General features: G+C 39.9%; 1 protein-coding gene across 11 annotated transcripts in view; it reads left to right on the plus strand.

The window, feature by feature from the left end:
- Positions 1-2,421: 2,421 nt before the first annotated feature.
- Positions 2,422-19,837, plus strand: part of TJP1 (tight junction protein 1) — a 245,215-nt gene continuing 227,799 nt past the window's right edge. For all 11 annotated transcript variants that reach the window (XM_042941198.1, XM_042941199.1, XM_042941201.1 and 8 more), the window contains exons 1-2: positions 2,422-2,606; positions 16,987-17,119. In XM_042941198.1, the coding sequence (XP_042797132.1) occupies positions 2,434-2,606; positions 16,987-17,119 (306 nt within the window). In that variant the 5' untranslated portion in view covers positions 2,422-2,433. The remainder of the gene's footprint in view (positions 2,607-16,986; positions 17,120-19,837) is intronic.

The following is a 19,837-nucleotide window of genomic DNA, read 5'->3' on the forward strand; positions in this document are numbered from 1 at the left end:
ATTTCTCAAGTTCTGAGAAGGTTGATTTTGACAATTATAGCCAGTGTTCCCTTTTTATGGAGAAGCAGATTTTCTGCCATTCTGGAAGTGCTTCTACCAGATTTATTTTTGTCTTTCATTATCCTGAATTGATCCCCTCAGCCTCTAGTTGTCTAAATCCTTGAGTACAGCGTGGTATTTTCATCAAATGTCTTACAAGCAATATGAGAAGGTGGTACAAAAAGCCATAGAAAATGATGAATACATAAGTACAGACCCTGACACTTTTTCAAAGTTTGGCTCCAAGGTCCTCTTCCGTGTGTGGAGATACATTTGAAATGTCAAAGATCTGCCAATTCTTCATTTTATGTGAGAGACGAAACTTCTGGATAAATAAAAGTGAAGTAGATTCAGACTAGGTTTCCTACCAAAGTGACTATGAAATCATGTTGGGAGCTCCCAGAAGGAGACTGTTTTGATCTAATATTCTTACATGCTAATTAACTTGAAAATGTAGTGTTTAAGTAGAGGTACAAGAGGGATGTACTGTGGAGGGAGGGCATTAACATTTGATAATTCTGCCTGGTACGCAGGTACTTGTTATCTGTACTCTTTATACATACAGGTTATGCACACACACACGTGCACACACACGTACACACAGAGGCAGTCCTTGCTTTACAGGTTCAGATATGCTGGATATTAGCTACTCTGGCTTAAATAACACCAGTTGTTCCACAATATGGTTCAAATTTCAGTTATCATAGCATATTAAGTGTGAGAAAATGCATAAACCTTGCATGGTAGCTCCTTAGTCCACAAATCACTATGTAAATAACATGTGCATCATGATCAATGAGCAATCAGAGCAGTTCTTTCAAAGTTTGTCAGTTATTGGTTATTGCACACCTGTTATACAGTTTAGGTAATGACAGCAAAGTGTGCAGTTGTGTTGCCTCCTTTTTTCCCAGTGATAAACCCATGCAGCATTGTATAAAAATGGGTAACTGAGAGAATTGATCAACAAAAGTGATAGTGCAGCAAAGAAACAAAAAAATGATAAAGATGAAAGTAAAGTGAAATTTGAGTGGAATATAAATGGTATTATAGAAAAAAATAGGCTACTGTCAAAATACTGACACGGTTGTCTTTCCAGAGACTAGATTTGCAGCCAGAAGAACTTACTGAATATGAACCAGGAGGAGGAAAGTGGTTGTGACAAAAAGAATAAGGATGTCCCAGAATGACACGTTAAAGGAACTCCTATATTTCACAACATTGAAAGCACAGAGGATGAAATGTTGAAAGTGATCCAAACATGATGCATTACCAAGGCTCAGACAAGATGCTTTCTGGGTGTTTAACAATTCTATCAGGAGAAGACAGGCATTATTCAAATTACTCTTGATAAGTTTCCCTTACAAAGAAATAAGTTTAATTATCAACGTTTTTAATGTTTCAAACTACAGGGTATTAAATGATTAGTTTTTCTTTCCCCCCGCCCCCTTTCATTTCTTTATACGTTTACAACCATCAGTGAAGGGAGTTTGGAACGTTTTGACAAAATTTTTAAAGATCACGAAACGATCTTAATTTTTCCCATTGATTATTAAGATAGTTTTGCATGGTTCACATTCTCACAGTTTCAAACAACCGCGCAAGCTAGGACTGCATACATATGCTACATACATCATGTATATAATAATATCATATTTATAGTATGTATATGTACTCACGTACATGCACGTATATATCACATTATAGTACGTATATGTACACACGTGCATGCATGTATATAATATATATCACATTATAGTATGTATATGTACACACATACATGCATTTTGTAGAGATGCATTTTATGTAAACAAAATCTTCAAACACTTAAGGCTAGAACCCGTAAATGATCTTGTCCCCGCTCCGTTACAACCATTAACTGGTAACTATAAATTTAAAATAATTTTTTTTTTCTGTCCTGAAAGCTTGTCATCGGATTTTCTTAGACTCTACACAGTTGAAAACGAGTTCCCGTCGGCCGCTGGGGAAACTGAGGCACTCGCGGCGCAGGGCCAGGAGGCGCCAGTGGGCGGGGGCGACAACCGGGCCGCTCCTGAGCTCTGGGACAGGGAGTCCCACAAGGCCCGCCGCCCGCCCAGCACTCACGCGGGGACTGCGCTGGCCGGGCGGAGGGGCGGAGGGGGCGGTGCGGGAGGCGGCGGGCCACGCACGGCGGCGGCGGCCGCGGCGGCGGGAGCGGCGGGCCACGCACGGCGACGGCGGCGGCGGGAGCGGGAGCCCCGGCCACGCGCGGCCGTAGCGGCAGAGGAGGCAGCGGCGGCGGCGGCGGGAGCGGCGGCAGCGGGAGCGGGAGCGGGAGCGGGAGCCGGGCGCGCACGGCCGCGGCGGCGGGAGCGGCGGGAGCTGTGGCGGCGGCGGATGGCCCAGAGCTGATCTATGCGGCGCTTGGAGGGGCTGTGTCTGCGGCGCCGGCGGCGGCGGCGGGGCCCTGCCCGCGAGCGGAGCGGGGACAAGATGAAGTACCAGAAATACCTGACGGTGCTGCAGATGGCCATCGGCGTCACCCCCTCCAACCGCGGCAGCCTCCTGCCGCTCAAGAGAAAGCTGTGGTGAGGGCGCGGCGGGCGCGGCGGACGCGGGTCGGGGCCGGGGCGGGCGGGCAGCGAGGCCGCCGGCGGCCGGGCCCGACGGGCGCCGAGAGCGGGGAGCGCAGCAGCCATTTCGGAGCCCGTGGGGCGCGAGCGCCGCCGCGTCCCAGGTCCACGCGAGCTCGTGCCGCCGCGACCCTCGGCTGTGCTCCGTGACACGTAGAGCGGCGCGCTGCGGAGAGGGAGGGGCGGAGGCTCACGGGCACCCGGGCACCGGTCTCCCGCCCGGGACTGTCCTTTCAGCCCCATCCCCGCCACTTCTGGCTCAGAATTTCCAGCCACGCTCCCTTGGAGGCAGCCAGCAATTTATTAGCTCTGTTTGCGTTTTCTGTTATTTCTCAAAATCCATCTGCTGTGGGTACAGAGTGAAGGGCGAGCCGCTCCCACCGTAAGGGGAGTAAGTTGCGAGATTATAATTGCATTATCGGGGACTACGTTTTATCTGCACGCGTTCCAGTTCCTCTGACCTGGAAACTGTTATTGGGGTAACGGGAAAAGATCGCCCTTAAAAGAAAAATGTTTGGAGGTTTTCCAGATCTGGTTTACACAGTTGATTATCTATCGGATTGTATTGCATTTTATTAGAGTTAAAATGTGGTATATGGAATCCCCGTGTGCTGCCCTGGCATTCCATTGCCTAGAGACTGAAGTGTAAGGTTCTGGCACGAAAGAAATAGTCCAGAAAAGGGATGGGGGACTATAGAAAAACTATGCCAGAAATGTTGGTGTTCAAGTGGCTATTTTAATTTTAAAATTTGTGGTCCATAGAGATTTACTCACTTCAGTTTGAATTTAATTTCAAGGTTATAGAGAAAAGGAAGTGAGGCTACTTTTAGGCATTTGAGAAAAGTAGTTTCTGCTATCTAAGACGAAATGAAAGAGTGATCCAAGGAATAGAAAGATTGAGCAACCAAGAAAAAGTTAAAAAAAAAAAAAAAAAAAGAAAGAAAAGAATCCCAGTAACGGAAAATTTTGGAGGTAAGACAAAAATGCATGGGCAGCGAAGTTCAAATTTCAGCTGTGCCATTTATTGTGTGACCTTAAACAAGTCACTGGAGTATCTGTTTCTTGGTGTGTACCGTGTGAATGATGCTGTCTACCTCATGGGGTCATACCCGGATCAACTGAGATACTGAATACAGAGTGTCTGCCACTGCCACTATGCCTGGATGAATAATGTGTGCTTACTGAATACTAGTGTCTTCCTCCACTCCCATGTGTTTAAAAAAAAAGAGAGATTTATTCTGCAAAAGGTATTTTAATTTGATGCACAGCAAGTGACAGCACGTAGAAGACTAGGCTGGCTGGTAAAAGTTAGCAGTGATTAAGAAATGTCCATGGAAAGGCTGGCTTAGTCGGTAGAGTATGTGACTCTTGATCTCACAGTCTTGAGTTCAAGCCCCGTGTTGGGTGTGGAGCCGCTGAAAAGGAAAGGAAAGGAAAAGGAAAACAAAAAAAGGAAAAGTCCGTGGAAGCATGGAAAAATATTTTAGCAAATATATGAAGACTGTGTCTCTATTGAAGCAAGAAGCGGTAACATTTGAAGATGGCTTTTCAGATTGATGGTATACGGGAAGAAAACAGAAGTCAGCACTAATGGTCTTACCCTCCCACTCTGCTTTTCTCCTGAGCACTTACCAATATCTAATCCACTTCAAATTTTACTTAATTTTCATACCTCTTACCTCTCCCACCCCTCACTGGAATTTAAGTTGCATGCGGGCAGGGCTTTTTGTCTGTTCAGTTCATTACTAAATTCCCTTTAACTAGTTTCTGGTACAAAATAGGTCCTCAAAAGATACATATTGAATAAATGAATTCCTTTAAAAAATTTTTTTAATATGAAATTTATTGTCAAATTGGTTTCCATGCAACACCCAGTGCTCATCCCAACAGGTGCCCTCCTCAGTGCCCATCATCCACTTTCCCCTCCCTCCCACCCCCATCAACCCTCAGTTTATTCTCAGTTTTTAAGAGTCTCTTATGGTTTGGCTCCCTCCCTCTCTAACTTTTTTTTCCCCCTTCCCCTCCTCCATGGTCTTCTGTTAAGTTTCTCAGGATCCACATAAGAGTGAAAACATATGGTATTTGTCTTTCTCTACATGACTTATTTCACTTAGCATAACACTCTCCGGTTCCATCCATGTTGCTACAAAAGGCCATATTTCATTCTTTCTCATTGCCAAGTATTATTCCATTGTATATATAAACCACAATTTCTTTATCCATTCATCAGTTGATGGACATTTAGGCTCTTTTCATAATTTGGCTATTGTTGAAAGTGCTGCTATAATAAACATTGGGGTACAAGTGCCCCTATGCATCAGCACTCCTGTATCCCTTGGGTAAATTCCTAGCAGTGCTATTGCTGGGTCATAGGGCAGATCTATTTTTAATTTTTTGAGGAACCTCCACACTGTTTTCCAGAGTGGCTGCACCAGTTTGCATTTCCACCAACAGTGCGAGAGGGTTCCCATTTCTCCACATCCTCTCCAGCATCTATAGTTACCTGATTTCATTTTAGCCACTCTGACTGGCATGAGGTGATATCTCAGTGTGGTTTGGATTTGTATTTCCCTGATGAGGTGTGATGTTGAGCATCTTTTCATGTGCCTGTTGGCCATCTGGATGTCTTCTTTAGAGAAGTGTCTATTCATGTCTTCTGCCCATTTCTTCATTGGATTGTTTGTCGGGTGTGGAGTTTGGTGAGTTCTTTATAGATTTTGGATACTAGCCCTTTGCCCAATATGTCATTTGCAAATATCTTTTCCCATTCCGTTGGTTACCTTTTAGTTTGTTGATTGTTTCCTTTGCAGAAAATCCTTTGCAGATTGTTTCCTTTGCAGAAATTGTTCATTTCTGCTCTTAATTCCCTTGCCTTTGGAGATGTGTCAAGTAAGAAATTGCTGTGGCTGAGGTCAGAGAGGTTTTTTTCCTGCTTTCTCCTCTAGGGTTTTGATGGTTTCCTGTCTCACATTCAGGTCCTTCATCCATTTTGAGTTTATTTTTGTGAATGGTATGAGAAAGTTGTCTAGTTTCATTCTTCTGCATATTGCTGTCCAGTTCTCCCAGCACCATTTGTTAAAGAGACTGTCTTTTTTCCGTTGGATATTCTTTTCTGCTTTGTCAAAGATTAGTTGGCCATACTTTTGTGGGTCCACTTCTGGAGTCTCTATTCTATTCCATTGGTCTATGTGTCTGTTTTTGTGCCAATACCATGCTGTCTTGATGATGACAGCTTTGTAGTAGAGGCTAAAGTCTGGGATTGTGATGCCTCCCGCTTTGGTCTTCTTCTTCAAAATTACTTTGGCTATTCAGGGTCTTTTGTGGTTCCATACAAATTTTAGGATTGCTTGTTCTAGTAGCTTCAAGAAGAACGCTGGTGCAATTTTGATTGGGATTGCATTGAATGTGTAGATTGCTTTGGGTAGTATTGACATTTTAACAATATTTATTCTTCCAATCCATGAGCACAAATGTTTTTCCATTTCTTTGTATCTTCTTCAATTTCCTTCATAAGCTTTCTATAGTTTTCAGCATACAGATCTTTTACATCTTTGGTTAGGTTTATTCCTAGGTATTTTATGATTCTTGGTGCAATTGTGAATGGGATCAATTTCTTTATTTGTCTTTCTGTTGCTTCATTATTAGTGTATAAGAATGCAACTGATTTCTGTACATTAAATTTGTATCCTGTGACTTTGCCGATGAATTCCTTTTTTTTAAATGTTTATTTATTTTTGAGAGAGACAGAGCATGAGTGGGGAAGGGGCAGAGAGAGGGGGAGACACAGAATCTGAAGCAGGCTCCAGGCTCCAGGCTCCAAGCTGTCAGCACAGAGCCCGGTGTGGGACTTGAGCCCATGAACCATGAAATCATTACCCGAGCCGAAGTCGGACACTTAACTGACTGAGCCACCCAGGAGCTCCTGAATGAATGAATTCTTAATAATGCATAACTGGGAAGGAAATTTTTCTGATATTAAATTTAAAAATTAAGATGTGGGAATAATATTGGAGGAGCTATTAGACATGAATATTAGCATCATTTGGCCACCAAATCTGGAAACTTAGGTTTATTCTTTTTCATCACTGGAATGCCTCTTCTGAACATATATTCCCCAATACATTTTGTGAAAAGAGGACACGAGAAAATAAAATTCAGATAGTTTAGTACTCTGGAGGTTCATATTTCAGGCTGTCAGTGAACTGGGGCCAGCATTAAAAACCATCTTACTAAGAGATGGCCTGGAAAAGGCAGGGGTATTTTGTTTAACTTTTCCACAATCTTAAATGAGCATTTCAGAATTTCTGCTCAATGTTAAGTGAGTTTGCAAATACTAATGTAGTTTCTGCAGTGGCAAAGTGAAGAGTATATGCTACAGAAACTCTAGAGTGGATGGTACTTTTTAATGTTTACTTTGAGAGAGAGAGAGAGAGGGAGAGTGAGTACACATGCACACATGGGGGAGGAGTAGAGAAACGGAGAGAGAGAATCCCAAGCAGGCTCTGTGCTGTCAGCATAGAGCCCAATGCGGGGCTTGATCTCACAAACCGTGAGATCATGACCTGAGTGGAAATCAAGAGTCAGACAGTCAACTGACTGAGCCACCCAAGTGCCCCAAGTGGATGGTATTGTTAAATATAACATACATATATAGTTTTGTGGGTTTTTTTAAGTTGAAGAATATTGTGCTGCCTGATCCATCTATCTTATATCTTCTGGAATTTATTTTCTAGATTAACATTTCATTTTGTTAGTATCAGAGCAACTGCACATGGATAATTGAGACAGAACGCACCTTTACGTAGCAAGAAGATATGTAGATATGGGTTATGACTCCTGAGTGGTGGGCGGGAACCAATAGCAGACATCAGAATGGTTGTCAGACCTTGGGATGCAATAGCTTATAGCTGTTTACAAGATGTGAGGGCATACTATGATCATTGGGTGTGCTATGTATAAGAATTTATATGAAGGTGCTTCTGAAAGCTTATATGCTATCTGTGTTCTCTCTGTTTAAATTTTTGCAGTCTCTGTGGAAAAACTGCATGCCTGCAAAGCCTATGCCAGTGTTAAGTAAAGGGTAGGGCTGAATGTTTCAGTGTTTTGGCCCCACACTTCTATCTAGTTTGACCTTTTGTGCTCATCAGCTTCCTTTTGTGCAATATCTTTCTTTCTCATTGACTCTGCAAATCCATTAAGGAATATTATATTTACACACAATTTAAATGGACACTAAAGCAGAAAAACAGCCAGACCTGCATTAGTGGCATCTGCAAAAACCCTCTTCTCCAAGAAATTTGGGAAGTAGGACTGTTGGCAGTGTTTGGTTCTGAATCACTACTGTTTAGGAGCCCAGAACTAAGGCCTGTTAGCTCTGCCTGAGGTGGGTGTGAGTTTGCTCAGCTTGCTTCCTTTGGGGGGTTTCTTCTTATAACTGCTGGTGATGAAAGCACTAAGGCGCTGTATTTCCTAGAGCTGCTACAACATTACCACTAACTCACTAGCTTAAAACCGCAGAAATTTATTCTCCCTCCGTTCTGGAGGCCAGAAGTCTGAAATCAAGGTGTCTTCAGAGCCATGCTCCCTTGAAGGCTCTTGGCAAGAGTCCTTGCCTCTTCCAGCTCCTGGGGGCTCCAGGCATTGCTTGTGGCCAGATCACTCCCATCTCTACATCTTCACATAGTCTTCTTGGTGTGTCTGTGTCTCCTCCTCTTCTGTCTCTTCTAAGGGCATTTGTCATTAGATTTAGGGTCCACCTGGATAATCCAGGATGATCTCATCCTGAGACCTTTGACTTAATTACATCTGCAAGGACCCTTTTTCTAAATGGGGTCACATTCACAGGTTCCTGGTTTTAAGAAGAGTGGAGAGAAAGGGCACCATTCAATCCAGTACAGGTACCAAGGCCAGCTCCTTGCTCTCCAGTGGGTGTGAAGCCCAAATAATTGTTAACTCCTGTCTATTTTATGTGACATGTGAAAAATATTTTCACAATAATTATATTGTTGTCAGTCTTGATTTTTGCATCAAGTGCTCTTAGGAATATTTATATTGATCTTAGCGGGGGAAAAAGGTATCATTTCATTTTCTTCAGGCTTCTAAATATATTTCTCCTGGTTATTTGATTCAGTAATTATTGAAGGCCATGTGACATCAATTCACTCACTCATTAAAAATTTTTTTAATGTTTATTTAATTTTGTGAGAAAGAGAGACAGAGTGTGAGTGGGGGAGGGGCAGAGAGAGAAGGAGACACAGAATCTGAAGCAGGCTCCGGGTTCTGAACTGTCAGCACAGAGCTCGACACGGGGTTCAAACTTACAAACCTTGAGATCATAACCTGAGCCGAATTCAGACACTTAACAGACTGAGCCACCCAGGCAGCCCTCAATTCACTCATTCAAATAGTTGTCCAGTAATCAGATTGTGGAAATAAGAAGAACTGCCATTCATTGAGCTTAGTGCCTGCTGGGCCCAGCATAAGTGATTTCCAAGCATCCTCTCATTAACCTGTAGCACCCCTGTGAGGTAGGTACTGTATTTTCCCAGTTTTACAGATGAGGTCATTGACCTGCCCAGAGTCACAAATAAGGTCTTACTTATACCAGTGGTTAGGGTTAAAAACACATTTGAGCAGGGACATGACAGTCTAGAAATGAAGAATGACTGAAAACAGGTACAACATGACTGAAAAGTGCCCTATAGGATGTTGTTTCTCCCAGGGTGGCACATAGCCCCCTCATGAGTCATAGAGGTTCCCCTGATGAGGCGGGAATGTCTCTAGTATCCAAGTCCTTTCTCACTGTGTTTTGTTTTTTTTCACTTTTTAAAAATTTATTGAGGTATAATTGACATACAATGTATTACTTTCAGGAGTACAGCATAATAATTCAGTATTTATATATATAGCCAAGTGATCAGTACAGTAAGTCTAGTTAACATCCATCCCTTTCTTAGTTTCTTTAGTGAGCAAATTGTAGCCAATTATGCACATTATTATTTACAAGTACAGCTAAGGGCCATTTAGATAAACCTTTTAAGTGAACTCTTCAGGTTTTTGAAGTCTGATACTTACAGACAAAAAATTAGGATTTTACTAGCTTTTACTTAAGTGTCCTTCACAAAGATTCAGTATCCTAAAGTCAACTTCCCTGCTGTACTTAGGCACCTGCTCTTATACCCTTGTTTGGGGGGAATATACTTTGCTATCACCAATTAGTGTTAATCTTCAAATGGTTTGTGGTGTCAATTGGTGATATATTAAAATTAATACCTTGTAGAAGAATTGTTAGATGTTACCTTTGTTGGTAGTTTCTTCTTGCGTAACTACCTTGTTTTTACCATCTTGATGGTTTTTGCTCAATATTTTGTTATTACTGAGATATTTTCCACTAGAAATTAGAGATGGGCGAGGTAGATAAGCTTGGGAGTTGTTTGTTCCAAGTGAACCATGGTCAAAAATGATTGTGAGCCAAAGCTCCCGAGTTATAAACAAAGTGAGAGGGTGGACCCTGGGTTTCTGCCTTTCAAGCATGCCAGCCATGCCCACAAAAACATGGTGGGAAAATATGAAGGGATTGGAGAGAAGCAGAAATTTTCTTCCCAGTAATCCCCTAGGGATGATTAAATGGAATTCGGAATTAGGAAAAGAAAAAACTTCATTGGAAGCTAAATACTGATTTCCCCAGAGTTCAAGGGAAAATAAGATTCCTGTATCTCAGTTACTAACTTTATTTTCCCTACCATCAAGGGCCGTTCTCCTAAATATGTAGGAAATGACCTCCAAAGTCTGATTTATTCAGTTCAGACCACACCATCAGGTTGAAGGAGAATGGGGCCCTGGGACTAAAAAATACTCCTTATACTCCAGATCAGGAAGAACTGTCCTTGGTGGGCGTTTTGTATCCAAGTACAGCCCTTCTTACCTGAGTTGTAATATACCTCTGTATTATTATTTTTTTTTTTTTAAGTAGGCTCCACACCCAGTGAGGAGCCCAACATGCGGCTTGAACTAACGACCCTGAGATCAAGACCTGAGCAGAGATCAAGAGTCAGATGCTTAACCGACTGAGCCCCCCAGGTGCCCCTATACCTCTATATTCTTATGAATGTCCAGCAGAAAACGATTTGAACACACATATCCCTGCCCCAGGACAAATATTAATTGTCACAAACTGTAGTAAAACAAAGGAGTAGTGACATCTTAAATTCCCTAAACTTCAAGACCCCTTCTGCTTACCTATGATTTGTTATTTACCCTCCCAAACAAATGCTGTCATCTTCATTGATGTTAACAAATAAGTCCTCTTGTTAACATCCTTCTTCAGGCGATGTCAAACTGTATATCACATATGGACTAGATAACAACTGTTGCTGCATAGAAGTAGAGAAACTATAAAACTAAATTGCGCTGTATCACTCAGATTAAATAAGTATTTCCACATGAGTTACTACTGAAATATTCACTATCTCTATGATTAACAGTCTGTATTGTTTTTTCTTTTTTTTTAATGTTTGTTTATTTTGGGGGTGGGGAAGAACATGAGCAGGAGAGGGGCAGAGAGAGAGGGAGAGACAGAATCCAAAGCAGGCTCCAGGCTCTGCACCATTCAGTGCAGAGCTTGATGCAAGGCTCAAACCCATGAACTGTGAGATCATGACTTGAGCCGAAGTCAGATGCTTAACCGACAGAGTCTCCCAGGTACCCCACCATTCTATTTATTACCTGGAACTGTGTTTATTCCTTTTCTTTTTTTCCCACCAAAGAAAAGGGGGTCATTACCGAATCATATGCTTTTTAACAGTTGACCTCCTAGCTTCACAAAGACCTGGTCAAAACTTTACAGTTACTGAAATTACTGGGTAGGAGCCTGGTTCTATGTGTAGACAAGGCACCTTCCTTCTGCCAAGTCTGTGGGTGGGGTGGGTACAGACCTGATGTTCGCCTGCTATGCCCAATTCAGCTTTACTCCTTAATAAATGTTTTTATTATGATCCTGGTAGGGAGGGGAAAAAGCCATCCTTCTAGTTATATTTAGGATGGTTTTTTTTTTTTTTTCTGTTTTTACATTGTCACTGGCCTCAGTATTACATTGAGGTAAGTCTGATAAATTTCTTGGCTGTCATTTATAAATTTGGTATATGTAAATTCTTCTCATAGGTTTTAGATTTGGAAAAAAGGTAAATAGTGATGTCTTTCTAAGTCAAATGAGAGGAAAATTTGTGACAGATGTCTTTTGCCAGAAAAGCTTATATTAATATCTTGTAATATGATTATGCCACATAATCAGTGCTATCAAAGTTAAGTGGGAGAAAGGAGACAAAGAAAATTTATGACTTATACAATGTTGTACAACTATTTTTTTTCCTATATGCCCTCTTTTCTTAAGTGAAATTCTTTGTTTTCATGGAAGCTTTTACTCTGCAGAGAAGAGAACAAAACTGTACAGCATACCACTTTTTTTTGTATTGAAAATAATGAAAGAGACATCATCAGAATTTTATTCTGGGAGGTGACTTAAAAGGTATTCTCATTGGCAATTCAGTGAAATAACAAATATATTAATTTAAAAAGCCACAAGAAAAATAATAACAATCTGAGCAAACAACAACGAATACCATCAGTGGACCAGCATTTTTGAGGAATCTCTGAAATGTACTTAGTAGATCGGATGAATCTACTAAGAGAAAAGCCTTGCAGGAACCACTGCCTATAGGACTTTTGCACAAAGAGAGGTTGATAGCTTGAAGCAGCATTTAGGGATGGAAGAAGCAGAGGACATTTGGGGAATTAATCAGATTCAATGCACTAGGTTGGTTGACCCCTTTGCCTCACTAATTTGTGATAAGTTGTGGGCAGCAGTGTGGCTTTCTTGCTTACTAAAGCAGTGAATGTGGGCTCTTGGTCCAGGGAGACTGTACCCAAGATGGCTACTGAATCCTTTGACCCAGAAGAGAAGTTGCATGTCCCAGCAGCATGTCCCGTCTCCCTGCCAGAGTTTCCAAAGGTAGGCCATGGTAAATGCTGCAGTATGGAAACAGATGTTCTAGAATACAAATATAAGTGGGCAGTAAAAATCACCAAACAGTTGGAGGAAGCCAGTATTAACAGAATTACCATACTCAACAAACAAAAGAACTAATCCCTGAGAAAATAGAAAAACCTTGGATTAACATGGTTATTTTCAGAAAGATGCAAGAGAGTACTGTATTAATAAAAAAAAAAAAAGCATACTAGACACTTTAGAAATTTAAACTTGACTCACTGAAGTGAAAGAAAATGGCTGAATTGACAAAATTGAAAAGCAAGTTAGCAATCTGGAGGAGTAAGCTAAAGAATCCCAAAAGAACAAAGGGATCAAAAGTGTGAAAGAGAAGTTAGGAGACCTTGAAACTATTTCCAAGAAAAGGTAGGGCTTTTGGTAGGGTTGTAATAGTGCTGTAAAAGAAGAGAAATGAAGGTGTGTTAAATGTCATTTCTTGTGTGAGAGGAGATGAGAATACCAATGAACCCTAGATGTTGATAGAAATATTTCAGATTAAATATATATGTATGTACATATATATTTATGTATGTATGTATGTATCTACATGCATATAAATATGTAAATATTATATGTGTGTATAGTTAGCTAGAGTCAGAGTTGCCCTAATAAGATGTAGGACTTTGAAATTACTAATTGGAAGGGAGAAGGTCTAGGGGTGGGTAGAGACTAAGAAAACTCAGTCATACTAAAAAGGTAGGAAAAATATGGAAATAGGAAAAGTAGGAAAGAAGAAAGCATTTAAATTAAAAACAAAAACAAAAACAAAAACCAGGGGTTCCTGGGTGGCTCAGTCGGTTAAATGGCCACCTCTTGATTTTGGCTCAGGTCATGATCTCACGGTTCATGAGATCCAGTCCCGAGTTGGGCTCTATGCTGACAGCATGGAGTCTGCTTGGAATTCTCTCTCTTCCTCTCTGTCTGCCCCTCCCCTGCTTGCACACTCTCTCTTTCCCTTTCTCTCAAAATAAGTAACTACAAAACCAAACTAAACCAAACCAAACAGAACAACAACAACAACAACAACAACCCAAAATTGTGTCTTGATTTCAGCTCAGGTCATGGTCTCACAGTTGTGAGATAGAGCCGCATGTAGGATGGAGCCTTCTTAAGATTCTCTCTCTCCCTCTTCCTCTGCCCCTCTCTCTCACTCACATTCTGTCTCTCAACAATAGCAATAACAACAACAAAATAAAAAACCACCACAAACTGTAAAAGAACATGGCAGGAATAAATCTAAACATGAATAAATTTGAATGGATTCAGTTTCTCTCAAAAGATACTTATTCTTAGATTTAGTAAAAAAGAAAACAGACCCCTGGGTGGCTCAGTTGGTTGAGCATCTAACTTCCGCTCAGGTCATGATCTCAGAGTCTATGAGTTTGAGCCCTGTATTGGCTCAGAGCCTGCTTTGGATCCTGTGTCCCCTCTCTCTACCTCTCCTCTACTTGTGCTCTCTCACTCTCAAAAAATAATAATAATAACACTAAAAAGAAGAAAGGAAACAGTCCAGCTACACGCTTTAACAAAAGTTAAAGTATAAGTTAAAGGAGGAGGGGTGGGGAGAGACAGGCAGATACTTGTCAAGGTTGAAAATATGAGCACAGAAAAAGATAAGCCAAGAAAAGGGTAATATAAAAATGTAGATGTGGGGGTCGCCTGGGTGGCTCAGTTGGTTAAGTGTCCAACTTTGGCTCAGGTCATGATTTCACAGTCTGTGAGTTTGAGTCCTGCTGACAGCTCAGAGCCTGGAGCCTGCTTCAGATTCTTTGTCTCCCTCTCTCTGTGCCCTCCCCCACTCACACTCCGTCTTCTCTCTCTCTCTCTCTCTCTCTCTCTCTCTCTCTCTCCCCCCTCCCCCCTCCCCCGTCTCTCAAAAATAAATAAACATTTAAAAAAACTTAAAAATATAGATGGGGAAATTATTAGACAAAATAGCATTTAAGGTAAAATCTTTAATTGAAACAGATTTAAAAAAATTTTTTTAATGTTTATTTTTGACAGAGAGAGAGAGAGAGAGAGAGAGACAGAGCATGAGTGGGGGAGGGGCGGCAAGAGAGGGAGACACAGAATCGGAAACAGGCTTCAGGCTCCGAGCTGTCAGCACAGAGCCTGATGCGGGACTCGAACTCACAGACCGCGAGATCATGACCTGAGCCGAAGTCAGACGGTCAACCAACTGAGCCACCCAGGCACCCAGAAACAGAGACTTTTAATATGATAAAAGGTTAAATCCCTAAAAAGATATGAATTATAAACATTAAGGCATCTAATGAAACAGATTTGAAATATATAAAGGAAAAACCAATGTATAAAGGTCAGTTGTCAGATCCATATTCACGTTGGGACTGTGTAATGGTCTTTTTTTTTTTTTTACAGAAAGCAGCAATTCAGCAAGACAAATATAATGAAGGACATGGAGAAGTTGAGTTATAAAATAATAAAATAAAATTATTAAATCACCCTTATATTTAAGGACAACTGCCCCCCACCCCCCCATAGGAACATTCTTGTATACTGTTGATGGAAGTGTAAATTGCTAAAGCCATTTTGAAAAGCAGTGCCTAGCAATACCTAGAAACCTCTGACCCTGCATTTTACTTCTAGGAGTCTTTCCTAAGTAAATACTGTGTTTGCACCCAAAGATGTAAGATATGTTCATTGCTTTATAATTTGATAGCAAACATTTAGAAACTAAATTAAATACCCATTGGTAGAGGAGTGGTTGAATAAATTGTGATACACCTATACAATGGAATACTGTTTAGCCATTAAACAAATGAAATAGAGCTGGGTTATTATGGGAAGAGCCTCAAGAAAATTAAGTGAAAAAGTAAGGTGCAGGACAATGTGAACAATTTGGTCACTTTGCTGAAAAGTTTTGAAAGGAGATTAACACATGTGGATAAGCAAGAACATTTATTTGGGAGGTTATACAAAGAACTGTTAATGGTGATTGTCCTTAGAAAAAGGGGTGGGGAGGGGTGCCTGGGTGGCTCAGTCGATTAAGTGTCTGACCCCTGAAATAGTTGGTTAAGTAGTTCTTGATTTCGGCTCAGGTCATGATCTCACTGTGAGATTGAGCCCTGAATCGGGCTCTGCACTGAGCGTGGAACCTGCTTGGGATTCTTTCCCCTCTTCTCCAGCCTCTTATGCATGCGTGTGCACACTTGTGCTCTCTCTCTCAAAATAAGTAATCAGTTAAAAAAAGAGATGGGGATTTGGGATGGGGGGGAGAGGAAGGCTTTACTTTTCACTTTTGTATCTTTTCATACTCTTTAAATGTCATAACTATAGGGATATGGCACTTTTACTTTAAATGCAGTCATACCTAGAATACTCTATTTTATGATATTTACTCCTATCTTATTATATAAGTCAAATTTACTTTGCTGATAGTTCATTCTCTGTGTTCTTGTCAAGCAACAAGAGGCCTATTTGATCTCTTTCAGACAACAAAATCTTAAATACAAAATATTAAGTAGGTCAGGAAAGTTGAAAAGTATATGAACATAGGATGTATACAAGCAGGAAACCTGACCATAAAATAAGGAAACTGATTTTGATAAGCCATACTTACCAGTCAGTCTTACTACTTAAAACCTTTGTTATCTCTAAGACGATAATCTACTAAGCAGTTTCCTCCCAGGTTCCCAGGGCACCTGCTAAGGCTGCCAGCAGAAGTGGCACAGAAACGATTGAACACATGACAGTCTTGAGTGTGTGTATACATATACAAGCATGTATGCTGATGTGCATCTGTAGATAATTTAGATTATTTACCACTTCTTTTTATCTGTATTTTCGTTGTTCTGTAATCATGGTGAACTGAGTGTTGACTGTCAATGTTTAAAATTTTTAAAGTAATTTTCCTGATTAAAAAAGCATGCTGAACGGTGTCTGTGGTTGTACACAAGGAGAGCTGACTTGCATTGGGCGTGCCAGGCGCTGGGCTGAGCGCTCCATATAAAGAACTACCCAGCAGGAAGCAGATACCTCCCAGTTACCTAGGAAACTTCAGTCTGGCTTTAATTGCTTCTTTGATGGTCACATCGTTGACTTTTAGTAAATCTTAATGTAGAAACGTTTGAACCCTGTCAAGAAAAATTTCTAAACCAGCAAACTGCTGAGAAATACTTAGAAAGGATATCTGATGGGAGGTAGCTTGGCTTCTTGGTTGAAAAAAAGGAGCCTGAGGTTTCCAAAGCTGTCCTCAAGTAAATACTTATTTCATACCCGAGAAATGTGTTTCCCTGTAAACCTAAAAAAATTAAACTTTTCCTCTTCTTTCAGGGTAACGCCATCCTCTGAAAATCCGAATGGTGCTACTTCTAGCGTCAGCCAAGGAAAACCTTCTTTAAGACGAATAAAAGGGAGACTCCACAGAAGCAAAAGCCTTGATAGCATCGATTTCTGTGAACTCACTGTAAGTGGACTGTTCATTAATTTTTTTTTATTTTTCAAAAAATATGAAAATTTTGATTCCATTATTTTTATTTTCATAAAAAACACAACAGTCTTATTTGTTGTGAGCATTTTTTTAATAATGAAAACTGGTTTATCCAACAGGTTACCAATCAGAACGCTTTGTTAACTGGTATCCTTTTGAAACATTTATAATAAATGATTCTGATTCAAAGACCAAGATAAAGAAATACTCCCTGAACTCTACAATAAAAATTAAATTAAGTTCAGTGGACTCTTAATGTAAATGTCTTAGGAATTTTCAAATCCACAGGTTGGCATAAGTAGAGATCTGAGTATTGATTAACCCCAGACACCCAACTTCCTGGAAGTGCCAGAAAATAGTGTTACTTTGATATTGTTAGGACAGATCCTGGTTTACTTAATCCTGGTGCTTTCTATTCTAAGTGATTAACATTAGTGGATATATATATATATATATACACACACACACACATACATATATGTGTGTGTGTGTATATTTGTGTATATATATATGTACACACATATGTATGTGTGTACATATATGTGTGTACATATATATATGTACACACATATATATGTGTGTATATATATTCCAGGCCAAATGACAGGTTTTCCTGTGGGTATGTGGTACATTCATGCATGTTTTTAGAGGAACACACGGGCACTGTCAGCCCCCACTGTCCTTTGCTATTATATTGTCTTACTCCATAAGAGATACTGCAGTGCTATAAAGGACATAGAATTTTCTTTGCAATAAGAAAATTTCAAATTTATGTATTGTAGGGTTCAGTGGCCAGTGAATGGATATTTACGATGTTTAGTAGACCAGATGTGTTCACTTCTTCCCTTTGAGCTCTGACAGTTTCTGAATTGTAAAAGTACCAGTAACCATACCTGTTTCAGACAGTGGTAACAAGGTCTTTCTTTCTTGAGGATGAGACTTCTGCATCTTTTATCTATAGTTCATGAAAACAAAAGTTCAGTAAATGTGGATACTCTATTTTTTTATTTTAATAGTTGCTCTTATTAAAATAATTATACTTGATTTTGCCTGAAAGTGTTCTTGACCATTTTATCACACAAGACATCAGAAGGTGAAACGTGATCTATCAGAAGACATAAAGCAATAACTGAGAAAAGGAATAAAAAGACAGTAAATTTTTGTTAAGTAAACCTAACAATTAAAATGACTGAAGGAAACATAATTATAGTTTAAAATAAAGCAAATTGCTTTTCAAAAGTGAAACACTGAGTTGAGAAGCAAATTTGAATTACTTGTTGGAATATAAAAATGGAAATTGGAATTTCATCAGGTTCTTTTTTATGGTATTAAACATTGTCATTACTGAAGGATAGTCCAATAACTAATAAATTTGGCATGTCATAAAATATGTTTGCTTGCTGAATCAGTCTCTGTGGTTGTGGAAGAGGTTAAAATATCTGTAGAATGTGACAGACAAAAAGCTTTACTTCATGTAATATTGCTTTCAGTATCCCAGAAATAGAAATAGGTTATTTCAGCTATAAGGAAAAGTTGGCAAGTAGAGTTATCTCTTTATCATGATGAATACGTTTTAAAATTATTGATAATTCATTCATTCCCTGCCTTATTCGATGCAAGAGTTGATCTGGCTCAAGTGAGTACACAGTTCAAGCAAGGAAAAATAACACTACCCAGGTGCAGTTAACATCTGCAGAATTAATTTCTTTCTTTTTGATGATCTTTCCTATTTGACTTTATCTCAAAAGTGAAATGTGTTAGTATCCCCGAGGGAAGGTATTTGACATTGAGGTTAAGAGAAAGAGGTAAATTGAGGTTTACGGAAGGTCCATTCCAGGGAGGAGCATGTGTTCTGGTGTAATAGTTTATTCAGCTTCAAGGACTGTGTTTCTGGTTTTTGCCTTCTGGAGGGTACATTGGAAGGTCGTGGACTGGACTTTGGTATACTGGTATTTCATCTCAGTAATGAGTTTATATTAATGAAATGTAATTACAGTTGGCCCTGGACAATTGCAGAGGTTAGATGCATCAACCCTCTATGCAGTCGAGAATCCACGTATAACTTCACTCCCCAGAAACTTAACTACTAATAATACCCTACTGTTGACCAGAAGCCTTACCAATAACATAAATAATCCATTAACATGCATTCTGTATGTCCCATGTATTATATACTTTATTCTAACAATAAGCTAAGCTAGAAAAGATGTTATTAAGAAAATCATAAGGAAGACAAAATATATTCATAGTACTGTATTGTAAAAACTCCATGTAGAAGTAGACCCATCATTTCACACCTGTGTTCAAGGGTCACCAGTACTGCAATCAATTAGACTTTTTTACAATCTGAGTTCATTTTCCTTCTCAGGTTTTTGCAATAACGGGTGATAGGATAGCAATCTTTGAAGATTTTTAGATTCTTAGAAATTTTTACAATGATCATGTTCCATTTTTAGGAAAGCAATAAACTGATTTTCCAAACAGTAAAGAAATTAAAAAAAAAAGAGCCTAACAGCTTGGCTACTCCCACCCACTGCCTACCATAAGCTATGGCAATTAATATTATAATATCCAAAATACATACGGGCATAGAGCATCTTTGACATGGAGATGAAAAGGATGTTTTTCCCCTCCACTTTTAAAATTCTGTCTTTTTAAAAGAAGGAAGTACACTTAAGTAGATTAGAAGAGAGT

The sequence above is a fragment of the Panthera leo genome, chromosome B3, assembly GCF_018350215.1.
Source record: "Panthera leo isolate Ple1 chromosome B3, P.leo_Ple1_pat1.1, whole genome shotgun sequence".
Lineage (NCBI taxonomy): Eukaryota > Metazoa > Chordata > Mammalia > Carnivora > Felidae > Panthera > Panthera leo.